At 35.8% G+C, this 13,447-nt stretch overlaps 1 protein-coding gene across 2 annotated transcripts in view; it reads right to left on the bottom strand.

Annotated features, from left to right (window-relative positions):
* Positions 1 to 1,199: 1,199 nt before the first annotated feature.
* Positions 1,200 to 13,447, bottom strand: part of npr1b (natriuretic peptide receptor 1b) — a 35,865-nt gene continuing 23,617 nt past the window's right edge. For both annotated transcript variants that reach the window (XM_052578179.1, XM_052578177.1), the window contains exons 7-22: positions 12,697 to 12,832; positions 12,533 to 12,617; positions 12,305 to 12,425; positions 12,113 to 12,187; positions 11,525 to 11,602; positions 11,075 to 11,179; positions 8,976 to 9,047; positions 8,683 to 8,842; positions 8,381 to 8,536; positions 5,374 to 5,542; positions 4,982 to 5,128; positions 4,759 to 4,882; positions 4,606 to 4,674; positions 3,703 to 3,877; positions 3,380 to 3,478; positions 1,200 to 2,236 (exon numbers count right to left, since the gene is read on the bottom strand). In XM_052578179.1, coding sequence (XP_052434139.1) covers positions 2,088 to 2,236; positions 3,380 to 3,478; positions 3,703 to 3,877; positions 4,606 to 4,674; positions 4,759 to 4,882; positions 4,982 to 5,128; positions 5,374 to 5,542; positions 8,381 to 8,536; positions 8,683 to 8,842; positions 8,976 to 9,047; positions 11,075 to 11,179; positions 11,525 to 11,602; positions 12,113 to 12,187; positions 12,305 to 12,425; positions 12,533 to 12,617; positions 12,697 to 12,832 — 1,920 coding nt within the window. In that variant the 3' untranslated portion in view covers positions 1,200 to 2,087. The remainder of the gene's footprint in view (positions 2,237 to 3,379; positions 3,479 to 3,702; positions 3,878 to 4,605; positions 4,675 to 4,758; positions 4,883 to 4,981; positions 5,129 to 5,373; positions 5,543 to 8,380; positions 8,537 to 8,682; positions 8,843 to 8,975; positions 9,048 to 11,074; positions 11,180 to 11,524; positions 11,603 to 12,112; positions 12,188 to 12,304; positions 12,426 to 12,532; positions 12,618 to 12,696; positions 12,833 to 13,447) is intronic.

Raw genomic sequence — 13,447 nt, 5'->3', positions numbered from 1 at the left:
GGATTCATACAGAGAGGGTGGAAAAAATGTTTACGTAAGGCTGCTCCTTGGTCTCGGGTGAAGTCTAAAGAAACGGAATGTTAATATTAACTTAAGTAGCAACCACATATGTCTATCTCAACCTCAGGGTCAGCAAGTATCACGTAGGTTTGGCGTTCATCTTGTGTAATTTTATTTTGCATACAAAGTTTGTATACATTCACTTTTAGCATGTTCCAATATATAGCCTATAACACAAATGTGAAAAACTTGACGTTTAAAAAAAATAAAGGTTCCAATAGAAAGAACGTTTTGTGCGTCTGAAACTTTCCAGAGCCTTTATTTTTAAGACTGTTGGTCCAGTCTGGTCATAATTGTCTTGTTTATATATGCAAAAAAATGCTACAAGTCAAATGCTTTCTGATATGTTGATGCATTACCATTGAACTTATTCAGAATTACAGATACATAAATACAGAGTACATAAATGAGTATTGATCATGTAAATAAAACACGACTCCTGTACAATATATAAGGAACAAATATGGTTTGAGCAAGAAATGTTGAGAAATGATTTATTAAAAATAAAGCCAAGGTATTTCCCTCTTTTTGTTTTCAAATTAATGCTAAATTACAATATGTACTGTGTGTGTGTGTGTGTGTGTGTGGACTAACCATGCAATGCTGAATGTAATACAACATTGGTAATCAGAGAGAAACCTTGAGCAGAAATTGAACTTAAGCCTTTCCTTTCATCATAACTGTGCCTCAACAATGACCTTTAAATGTCATTAGTGCTTTTAACACCTTAATGAATGCAATGAGTAATATATGGGGTTTCAAATGATATGACAACAATATTTATGTTATGTGTCCCTAAGATTAAACACAGAGTAGCAGATTTGTATAGTCTTTCACAGAGTAATACTGAACCTGCACTCTCAAATCTGTCGCCTTTAAGTGCTCATGGGAATGACAATCTGAAATCTGTGAGTAAATCAAGGTGGTTGAAAGTAATTTAAGAGTCAAGCAGGTACTTGTGCAGGATCTCCAGAGAATAGATAAGTAAGAAATGAAAGATGACTAAGTGGATTCAAATCTTGATTATAGTAAGAAACTAATGTCAGGGTCTGTATGAATGTGTTTCATTATAGTCATTACCATAATGTGAGTAATTTCAAGATAGACTATGCAGCAAATAGCATGCTGGCTCCTATGACTATGTTGGTAGAGGTTTTATTATTCCTAAACACTTTGCAAAGAACCTTTACACGTACTTAAGTAAAATCATGCAAAACCATCCTGCAGGAACAGAAACACACAAGAATGTAAAATAATACAAAAGGCAATGTGCTTCATATGTCAAATCAAAAAGTGTTACATACCTGAAGACTTTGCAAGTGTAAAAAAGTTAAAGAAAATGTTTATTAATCTGTTAGGTTTTATTTTTATGGATTATTTATGCTTTGTATTTATGCATTACTCAAAAAAAAGCTCAATTTACATAAAACAACAACTGTCACTCAAAATGAGCTCCTCTCTTTCAGCAGAAACATCCAGGAGATGAGCCAGAGATTAATGTGTCTTAGTTGGCTTGATGAAGAATATGCAGAATATGTGCGCACGAGTCCGACTGGGTGAAAAATAAAAAAATAATATAAAAATCTATAAATATTACTCAAGTGAAATAAATGACAAAAAAGTAAATGATAAGTGATCGATATTTGTCTTCAAAACATTTGAATAACGAAAGCCAAGTGATTTTCTTTTGCTAAAAGCTAAGAGCTAAAATCTATGTCATCATCTTTAATATTTACATGTCTTTTGACTCACACACCCTCGAAGTAATCATTTATTTAGCCTAATATTTTTTAATCCAGCAGTGCTGCTACTTATCCACCAGGGGACGATATTCAAACACACTCAACTTTCACTCCATATACAGCTGCAGCTGGTGTTTTTACAAAAGAAACATCTTAAAGTACATATATATACAAGTCAGACATCATCTAGTGCTGTACAAGATTATGTGCATGTGGCCAACAAAACCCCGTGGATGCGTTTGACTAGAGTCAGTGTGTCTCTGTTTTTTTTGCTTCCCCACTGTCTCAATCACCGTTCTGTATTTCCCCCAGAAGCCAGTAGGTCCTCATCTTTCCTTTTCCCTTCATCTCCACATCTCCTCTTAGCTCCAGCTGGAAACAGTTGAACTCCTGCAGCACATCTCGAGTGGTTGACGACACATGAATTTTCAGAGCTGCAGGATAACAGCATGTGAATGATTAGAGTGCTACTGTATAAATTCTGATTATTTGGGTTATCACAGCTCACTTCACCGGGTTGACTAATGTGTGTTGGTAAACGTGATTTACATGTGCACTTTCCACCTGCAATCTTACTGGCAGACAGTGTTATTTTAGAATTATTTATGTCATTTTGTATTGATTAAAATTTTGAATAAACTTTTTTCAGTTTTTATTTGGTTTATTAACAACACATTTTAAGAAGGGCTGTACTAAAATAGTCTAGCAGGGTAAAAATATTGGAAATGCACATAAGAGCCACAGTGTGCAGTAAAGTTGCCATAGTACAATATTTAAGTCAGGATTGTGATCAAGGCAGGCATATATGCTTATTTTCTCCTGTGAGCAATAAATGAGCAACGCTTAAAAATTCATCCCTTTTTTTTCAGATTACTATTTGTTTTGCTTTTGTCAAGTGTTATCTAATGCTGATAGTTCTCATTTATCTGGCAGTGTTTATGCAGGGAAATAGGTGTTTGGGGAAATAATTAAATTTGAGTTACAATGGAATCTTTTCATCTACATTTTTTGTTTGTTTTGTTTGGGCTTTGTGAATGATTGTGAATTTCATTATGGAAAGCTGGTGTCGATAATATCACATCTGAAGAAGCATGAAGCAGACATTCAAAAAAAAGGCCAGATAATTTAGGAACAAAATAAAAATATACATATATTTATATTTTCTATACCAATTTATTGTGTAAATTAAAGACAATATTTATAAAGTATAGTCAATATTTCTGCAGTTCTTGGCTGCTTCCCAAATGACACACTGTACACTATGCACTCATACACTATATTTGCAGTATGCACTATGTAGTGTATGAATTATATAACGTTATTTTGTCATTCAGAGTCTGATAGCCCCTTTTTTTCTTTTTGGAAATTTCAGGGTGAACGCACTACTCACACTATTCATACTAAAAAACGTCATAGCATAGTGCATATGTTCGCGATTTGGGATGCACCTCTTGTCTCACCCTTAGTACAGAGTCATGGCTCAAACCACTGACTGACCTGCACTCTTGACCTTTACAGTTGCTATGGTTATGAGCACAAATTGCGGTTTGGTAGGAATTGGAGCAGTAAGTACTTACGTTCTCCATTTGACTCCATACGAGAAGATGTGTTGACTGTATCTCCGAAAAGACAGTAACGAGGCATCTTCAGCCCGACTACACCTGCACACACAGGACCTGAAACACAAACACACATGGGAAATGCCGTGGCAACTATGCATGCTAATTAAAAGAAAAAAGCTCTATTCTGGGAGAGAATGGACAGAATGTCTGTTAATGGATAGAAGTTATAGATTAACAAAGCTCATTACAACCCAAAGAATACTTTTGCTCCTTTAAAGTCCATCAGTATGTTAAAGACTAGTTCTATTTATGTAATCTTTCGAAGCCATCATTCTTACCACTATGAATGCCGATTCGTAATTTCAGCTGCTCATCAGGTCGGTGGCGAATCTTAAATGTTTTGACGGCCTCCAATAGAGCAAGGGACATGCGTGCGATCTCACGACCGTGCATTTTCCCGTTCCGTACTGGCAATCCTGAAACCACCATGTAGGCATCCCCTATTGTCTCCACCTAATCCAATTGGAAACAAAACCACCACAGCACAAGATGGAGATTCATGTTGGCAACAAGTGTTACACAAGAAAATTAACAAAAGAAAACTAATTAACGAAAAAAAAAAACATTTCAAGAAAACAAACAAAAATGTACTGATAAAATGTTTGTTTCTTATTAATTACAATAAATGTTTCAAAGGGATGTACTACAGGTGAATAGGCCTTATTTTTTCTTTGTATCCCTTAAAAAAGTGTTTTAAATATGCATACATTAGCAATCCATTTTTAAAATCAATACCTCATGGATTTTTCCTTTAAGATAAAATGTCCCACATAATTCTAATGCAAAAAGAATTAAACAAAAACCTCTTAATTGAAATATTAGGAAGTAATAGGTATTGGTAAATTGGGGATCTATAGTAAAACAGAAATAATGAATTTGTTACATACTCTTAAGAAAATAGGCATTTTATATATAGGCATTTTTTTTACATTATATGTGTGTATACTGTGTACATTATGCATATATAAATACAAACACATGCATGTATATATTTCAGAAAAATATGCTATGTTTATATATTAACTATATTTATATATAATAGAAAATAAAAGTTCTTAATACTGTCAAATCCGAGAAGAAAAATGAAAATTAGGAATACATAAAATAAAAACATTTGTTTGCTAACGACACACTGTAGCTGTCTAAGGCAAATAGGTTGTCAAGTATGAAGGTGACAATACCTTGTAAACGTCAAAATTATCTATAATGTCATCAAAGCAGGTGTAGAGATCATTGAGGAGGGTGACAACCTACAAGAGAGACATCCACTTAAAATCCTTCGAGTGGAATAGTAAAACAAATCAGAAATATTCTCAGGCTTAAGTGTAAGATACCTGCATAGGTGTGCTCTCTGCTGACAGAGTCGTGAAGCCCACAATATCACTGAAGTAGATGGTGACGGAGTCAAAAGCTTCGGCCTGCACCGTCTCACCCCTCTTCAGCTGCTCTGCCACTGAACTAACACAACAGAGATTAGGCATTATGAGCATTGGCAAAATGTGTATATGTTTATTTCTTAGTTAATTTATTTGCTGTGTATTGTGTGAGTCAACTGACTGAGGGAGGATCTGGTACAGTAAAGCTTCTGCCTTGCGTTTCTCCTCCAGATAGGCTTGAGTCCTCTCCTCCACCAGCTCTTCCAGATTATTAGCATACTGCTCCATGCGAGACAAGAGATTATCCAAGATATTACTTCTGTGCTCCCTGAGAAAGAGGACAGATAAAGAAACTGGATAAGGCAAATAATAATAATAAGAAAAATACTTTTTTCAACTAAATGCTTTCTAGGGTGTGGCCACAACATTAGCACGGAGACACTAATAGACTGGATGCATTGCAAGCACCACTAATAAGTGAACAATTAGATGTATAAAAGTGTTTGTTAAATGGCTTACACTGACAAGTGAGCTACTACAGCAAAAAAAAAAAAGATATGGAATGGGACAGACCTGTTCTGTTTGCGGAGTAACACACTAATATGGCTGAACTCCGGTCTGTCTGTTGGTTCTTCAGCCCAACAGCGCTGCATCAGCTGACCCAGCTCTTCACTGTGGGCCTGAGGGTTCACGGATGGTCGAAGATATGGCCATTCTCCCAGAGCTACACGGTCCACAATCTCTATACACAATGAAGAGAAAGGAAAAGAAACATTTTGAGCTTAAAGCAACAGAACACACCAAACGGCATGAAATTCATGGTATCCATTAATCCATTAGTTAATGCATTAACCAACAATGAGCAGTAAATTTGGTACATTTTCTAAATCATTTTCTTTAATGTTATTCTTTAAAAACACATTGTATGTTCATTCGAGCTCAGTTAAATAACATAAAACTTCTGATTTTAAATAGGTATTGGTAAATGTTGAAATTACCATTAATTGAGATTAATAATTGCTGTAGAAATATTTTTCATTGTTAATTAATGTACTAAAAGTTAATGCATCCTATTGTGAATGATTCATCCATGACTGATTTTTTTCTACCTTTTTTACTTTTAAATTTCGATCAAAACAGATCTGCCTCATCCCAATCAACAACTGATGGATTTAACTTATTTCCAGTCCTTAATTTTCTCATTTTCAATAATCTGTTTTACATGAACATCACAATACAGATGAAAAGATTGTCTGCTTCTTCCATTAAGTTTCAACTTTAATATTGGTAAATATATATAAAAGAAAGTCATGTTTTTATTCCAACAGTATGAGCAGTCTGAAGATGTTTTGCCTGTCCTTCCTTCCTTTTTTCTCTCTGCTATCGACTGCATCAAGGTTTTTTCCATCAGTTTAATTCCCACAAACTCCCACAATGTTTTATCTCTGTTTCCCATCCTCTTCCTGATCTCTCTTGGCTCTATTCATCAGGCTCTTACAGCTCTGAAAGCCTGGAAAAAATGGCTGTGGGTTTGTAGCACTCTAGTAAAAACACCATTTCTTAGCTCCATCTGAGGCTTTTCACGAACAATCTGGTCTGATAAGAAACAGCTCTTCAAAGCTCAGGACATCTTTACTGCTACACAATTTCTTTGTGTTTGTGTTTTGTATTTATATGTGTGCCAGGTTGATTGGTTGACCAGGAATACACTGACCAGACTGATTGGAACCCCAGCCCAGAACCGTAATCTTCACCAACAGTGATCTCATTACCAAGGTGCACAAATGCACGTGTGAAGATTGATATGATCTCCTCTTCTGCGTCAGTTCTGATTATAGTGCTGAGATCACAAGCTCCAGGGACGCTGACAGCACATGATCTGTGTTTGTGTGTGCAAGTCTTTTCTTGATATAAAAGCACACACACACACTCATCACTCACTGGTCTGTATTCTGAATCCCATTTGATTAAATCCATGAATTAGATAACAAAAGGAAAAAGAGTGAAAGAGACAAGCGTGGATGGATATATGTGTCTGAGAGAGACACATAGCAAATGAACCTTTTAGTGTCTCTGTAAGTGATGTAAAGTGGCAGTGATTTATACAGCTTTGCTTTCATTTCATTTACATTATAGATGCAATAGAGACGTTTTAGTATGTGGTGATTTTCATTTTTTATGGCAATTAGCAACTCTGTATAATCATATGGAATCAAAATGCAAAAGTTTGATACATAATAAATTCTATGTATGAATGAGAGCTCTTCACACTCTAAGGGTTGTTCTCTGTAAACAAGAGAACCAGAAGCAGCGGATGCAATGTGTGTGAGGATGTTGGCAGGATGACAAGATAATGTCAAGTGTCTTCCTCTTCAGACAAACTCACAGGCAGCTGGGTGAAAAGGGTAGTGGACTGGCAAATTAAGAGTGTGTCAGGGTGTTCTTATGCATACAACTATATGTTTAAAGAATCATCTTTGATGTGTTTGTGATAAAGAGAGGATGAGAATATTCATGTGCATGTGCGTGAGCACAGCTTTGACTGTCATCTGGTTGTGTATTTGTTGACCTCTCTGAAGAACCTGGTTCATTAGCGGCTTTGATTCCTGTCCCTGCGGTGGCTCTCGAGGGTAATTTGCGTGAGTGTTCTGAGTGCAGAGCTGTGCATCAATATTTTAAAGCATTTTGGAAAAAAGCGGAATAACATCCTCATCAAACTGTTTCAGACAATGAAGGATCAATGATTTCAGATCCCAATTCTCACAAAGAAGTAAAAACAATTGATTATTTGAATTTTCACGTGAAGGTTAGCGCGATATATTTACATAAGTGAAACAGCAGTATTCTTTTATGATATGCTATTTACACTAAGTGCAAATAGCTAAATTCTATTCTTACTATGTTAAAATAGTATGCTATTCTGCTAATTACTTATTGCAAATAGTGGCATTTATCTTCACGTCAGCACCGTAATACATTATAAAACAATATGCAATAATAACTTATTGATTTAAAATGCTTTTCTAAAAAAAGGTTTCCCATAAGGCAGATTCGAACCCGGGTCGATCCCTTCAAAAGCAATGTGACACACACTTTATCATCTGCACCACTTAAACTGACGGAGTGATTTTGTAATCTTGACCTTCCCAATCACATGTTGGTGGGTGAAGCTGGTATCTCTGCCAAAAGGGTGACCTATTTGCACTTAGTGTAAATAGACACTCCAATTTTTTTATTATTATTCCCAACAGTTAAACAGTCGCCCACAGAAAAAAGAAAACAGGGGGAGCTGCAGCACCCTCAGCACCACCACTTCCTGCGCCTATGGGTATAGCTATATATTTCAGCTATTTTTGTCTATACATAAGAGTCCCTAAGGTCCAAAACAATACTGGAACCCATTGACTTCAACTGTATGGATATTTTGTTTTGGTTTACTGAAAGTCATACAGGTTTTAAGCAATGTGAGGGTGTCTAAATGTTTAAGGTTTAGGATAAAAGGTCAAAACAAGCTGGAGGTGGGCAGATTTAGGCTAAACATGTAATGCATAACGTGTATTGGTAAGATTGGATCTCTGACCTTTGGGGCTAAGTGAGTTTCCCTCCAGGTAAAAGACTCCTCTCCGCAGAGCCACCTCTTGAAGGATAATGCCAAAACTGTAGATGTCGCCCTTCTGTGTGCCTCCTGAAGGAAAGCACTCCATTCTCAACAGCTCTGGAGCCATCCACAGCTTACCTATGCAGATGCACACAGATACAGACAGTGACTGACAGTGAACAACAGAATCTGAGACTGAGGTTTGCAGGTATGTGCTGTGGAAATCGTGGCCACTTGAGTCAAACGGACACGAAATGACAAAGCTGAAAGGTCACATGACTGACGTGCAAAATAAGAGTGGGCGTCCTCGGTGTCTGACTCTGTCCTGATGCTGGACAGCCCATAGTCAGTGATTTTTAGCACAAAACGATTGTCAACAACACAGTTGGATGATTTCAGGTTACCATGGGATACAATCACACTGTTGTGAAGGAAAGCCATGCCCTGAGGGAAGAGAAAGATATGAAAGAATAAAAGAAAGCAATAGACGGAGCACAATCAGAAAAATGAATTTAATCACATTTGGCAAGTTATCATGGAGAATAAATGCACGTTGAAAGTAGAAAAGGGCCTCTACCTTTACTATGTCACTGACTAGTGAATATTTGAACATCCAGTCTAATGTGATGCTTTCATTCTCCAGAATGTCCTGTAGACAGGTGCAGAAAAATCTGAGATAAGTGCATATACATACATATATATACATACAACAAGTATTTAGACTTACAAATGTACAACGGAATTAGAGAAAAAAATATTAAAATAAAGTGCTTGAGAGAACTTATATTATAGAACTTAATATGTGCTAATTTGCATACATTTCTAGTTAAACAATCTGAACACTGGATGAAGTCAGTTTCAATAATCTTTTAAATAGTTTTTTTTTTTGACTCCATAATTTAGAAGATACTTAGAACAGACAGAAAACTATATATTTTATATATATTAGTCGCAGAAAAAAATGAAGAAAAAAAATCCTCCCCGGGCGAAGTCACGCAGTCTGTGATGGACAGAATGTTAACAGCTGGTCTATGGTAATACAGTACATTGAGCATGACCTTAAACATGGCTAATCATCTGATATATGCAAGTATAAGAAACTTTACATGACCGCTCAATCTAATGCTATAGAGAAATGTTCGCTATTAATGTGTCTGCAGAGTGTGAAGCTGAACAGCGCTCACTGCAGCACAGACAGAGGCTCCGGTGCGCTCACTTGCTCTTAAAATAATAAAGAGAAATACATCTTTCAAATCTGTAAAGACCACTGATCTATATATATAACTATATGTATATATGTTCTATATTATAGATCAGTGATAAAGACTCTACACTTATTTGTGTGCACTCACAATAACAACAAAATGTGCATTTGTAAAATAATAACAGCAAACAGATGCGCTTTCTCTGTAAACTCTGTGCATATCTTTGCCTTACAGACATTAAAAATATATCTATAGAGAGTAAAATATCTTCTTATTAATGAACCATTTCAAATGGAAAACAATATTCTCAGATTATGTAATCCATATGAAACATGCATACAGGTGCATCACTACTGCGGAGATGATGAGTGTCGCAAACTTCATCTCTTAAACCGAAAACAAAGAAAGCTCTAATTTTATCAAATTTCTCAAATGTTAATGCAGTCTCCTTACTGCTTTTCCCTGACACATTCATAATTATGCCGGTGTATTGTGGCAAGCTTTATGCGTGTGTTTGAACGCTTATTAGGCTATGTAGGCAATTAAAGGCTCATTATAATGATTAGCCGACTAATGCTTCAAATGAACGACTACTAGTCGACTAGAAATTTCCTTAGTCGAGAGCAGCCCTAGAAAAACCAAAAAGCCCAAAATATCAAAACTGACAGGTGCATGAAAAAAAAAAAAAACTGTGTTTATGCCTGCAGTGTCCCTTAAAGGAATTCTCGTGATTGGAAATTACATTTAACCCTTTAACTGCCTGCTCAACCAAATGGTTGATTTGTCACTTTATGGTAAACGTAGAAAAGCTAAGCTAATGTTTTCAGATAATCCTTTCTGCTGTCAGAATGTACTATTTGCTGAGAAATATAACTTTCTGATCATTCATTATAGTTCATATTTTCTGATTTCCATAGTATGTGTATGAATTCCGGTACTTTTGCCATAAAGTGACATATCAACCATTTGGTAGAGGCCGATATTTTAAAAATTATGGGACTTGTTGAAAAAAAATACATTGATTGTGGTAACTAATGACATAAGGAGATAAGAAATGCAAACAAAAACATTTTCTAATGCTTTTTTCTTGGTGGGGCAGTTAAAGGGATAAGGGTGAAAGATTTCCCCATGCAGAAGGTTCTAGTTGACCAACAGTAGATTATTTGGTTTGACAATCAATTCTGTGTGAGCTGTAAATCATACATCACAGCACAACAGACAACCGATAATGTACCTTTTATGACTGTGAAATTTCACTAATGTGACCACACTGTTAGGCTGGTAATTCCACATTAAGGGCATTTCCACATGGTTTCATTTGGATTTTCGCCAACCTGAAGTCTTCCACAGTTACTAGTACATTTTTATATTGGTGCATGAGTGTGGCTCAGCATGTCATCAAAAGGACAGTTTTAGAGTAACAGTTTTGTTTAGTAGGAGAGGAAACATTATGAATTACGAGCGTCTGTACCTGCAGGCTGCCTCGAGGGCAGTATTCTGTGACGATGCATATGTTGGGTGGATCGATGCACGCGCCGATAAAACGGGTCAAATGCTCATTCTGCACATCTCTCATCTAGAAAACAAACACACACTGTTATTTTTTTATTCACAGTATATCCTTACAAATACTTGAAAACAAAACACTACAGCTATACTGAATATAAACTGGTGTAGAAACAGTTCTTTTTACTCCGAAATAGCTAGTAAATTTCACAATTAATTAATTGCAAGTAACACTGAATTAAACTTGACATTTTTTAAGTAGAAAGACTGAAATAACATTTTCTATTTTGTTTAAAACTTCTAAAACAAATATTGTTACAGTGTAGTCAGCTGTTTGTGAATCTATTGTAATGATTATAATTGGATTTGCAGAATAATTCTTTAGAAGAACAATGAAATAGCCTGACACACTCACATGCTTCAGTTCAAACAACACTTTCCTCGTTAACTCCATGCGCTTTCTGTTGATGTATTTAATGGCCACAATGTTTCCCTGGCGAAGAAGCAACAAACATATACACACGTTGGGTTTCCATGTTTTATGGGGACATTCCATAGACATAATGGTTTTTATACTGTACAAACTGTATTTCATATCGCCTTACCCTACCCCTATCCCTTAAACTACCCCTCAGACAAAACTTTTTATACAAGTTAGTATACCTGTACCACACACACACAATGTTTGCAAAGATATTTGCAATTTGAGGTTATTACGTGCATACAAATGGTAACACTTTACAATAAGGTTCGTTTTTATTATTAGTTATTGCACTGGGTATCAAGAAACTAACAAAGAAAAATACTGCTAAGGCATTTAATCTATTTTAATTCTAATTACTAATTATACTAATACACTTTTGACATTTCATCTTGAATGAACACTGAATGTTAACACTGTAAATAATGTTGTTCACTGTTATACAAAATATGTTACCAATTTGAACCTTAAAATAAAATGTTACCATGTGAACATTTAAACCAGAGCTTGTCAGAATGATACCTTAAAGTAGCCAGTCTTGGCAAACATCTGGAAATTACCGTCAGCTGTCAGCAGTGATCCATAGTTCGAACCTCTCTGTAGAGATTGAGAGCAATCAAATTAATCTGAGATGAAATGATGAAATAAATAATAAATACAATTATTACATAAATAAAAAACAGAGAGCTGGAAAAGACAGTTTCTGTGTTTTACTAGAGAAAGTGTGAGTTTGCTCCCGGTGCTCCTCATGGCCTTTTCCAGATTGCTCATCTGAATGTCCTCCCAAGCAATTCTCCATAACTGAGCGACCAACTCCTTCTCCAGCTTCAGCTTTCTGTTCGTGTACACACAGTAAGTGTTTGAAATGCAGCCATAATTGCAGAACAAATACACATTTATAAATATCTGGTCAGGTATCAGAATCATCTAGCTAGCTCTCACCTGTATATAAACACAGTCACAGTGAAGATGATGACGAGGATGAGGAAAAGCACAATGGAAATCATCTGGTGCATTGCGATGGTTCCTAAATTTTAAGAGGGAAAGTGAAGGATATTGAGATGCAGGTAAACAGTTGGACTGCAGAACTAGTGTATGATACCCACGTGCATGACAGGCAGGGTTGTCGTTCTTAAAGCCGCAGAGGGGCACATCCCTGGGAATGTTTCCACCTGGCCACTGGATAGCCATCCCAGGAAGAATCTTCATCTGCTTCTGTGTGCCATTATACACTGCAACGATCTGCAGCACACATGTACACAAAAATTGAACAAACATAAATATAATTTAATTTCTATACAAAATATATGTACTGAAAATCCCAATGGCAGTTGCTTGGCTATACACACAAAAAAGTCCATTGCTGGCGACTAACTTGAGCTATGACACACTTGAAAAGGTGTGTGTCTGTGTGTATGTGTGTGTGTGTGTGTGTGTGTGTATATATATATATATATATATATATATATATATATATATATATATATATATATATATATATATATATATATATATATATATATACACACACACATACACACACTATTTGTAATGCATTTGAAAAAATTTATTCCAACAGAATATATGGCTAATTTTCAATGCCTGTGAATAGTGAAAGATTTTTTGTGTATGTGAGTGTGTGTGTGTGTGTGTGTCCAGATGTTGCAGTTATGGCATTTACCAACTGGGGCTAACTGAACCTTGACCCCTTGAGGTCAACACAGTACAAATAAAATCTTCTCATCAAGCGATTTCTTTAAACTCACATAAAGCCAAAGTGAAGTGAACAAATAGCTTGATAATGGCAGCAACATCAATCAAAAGTGTTAAACTGAAAAAGGCAAGTATTTAAGTAAA

The sequence above is a fragment of the Carassius gibelio genome, chromosome B16 (genome assembly GCF_023724105.1).
Source record: "Carassius gibelio isolate Cgi1373 ecotype wild population from Czech Republic chromosome B16, carGib1.2-hapl.c, whole genome shotgun sequence".
NCBI lineage: Eukaryota > Metazoa > Chordata > Actinopteri > Cypriniformes > Cyprinidae > Carassius > Carassius gibelio.
The sequence above is the reverse complement of the archived record's forward strand: the minus strand, read 5'-3'. Positions and strand labels throughout refer to the sequence as shown.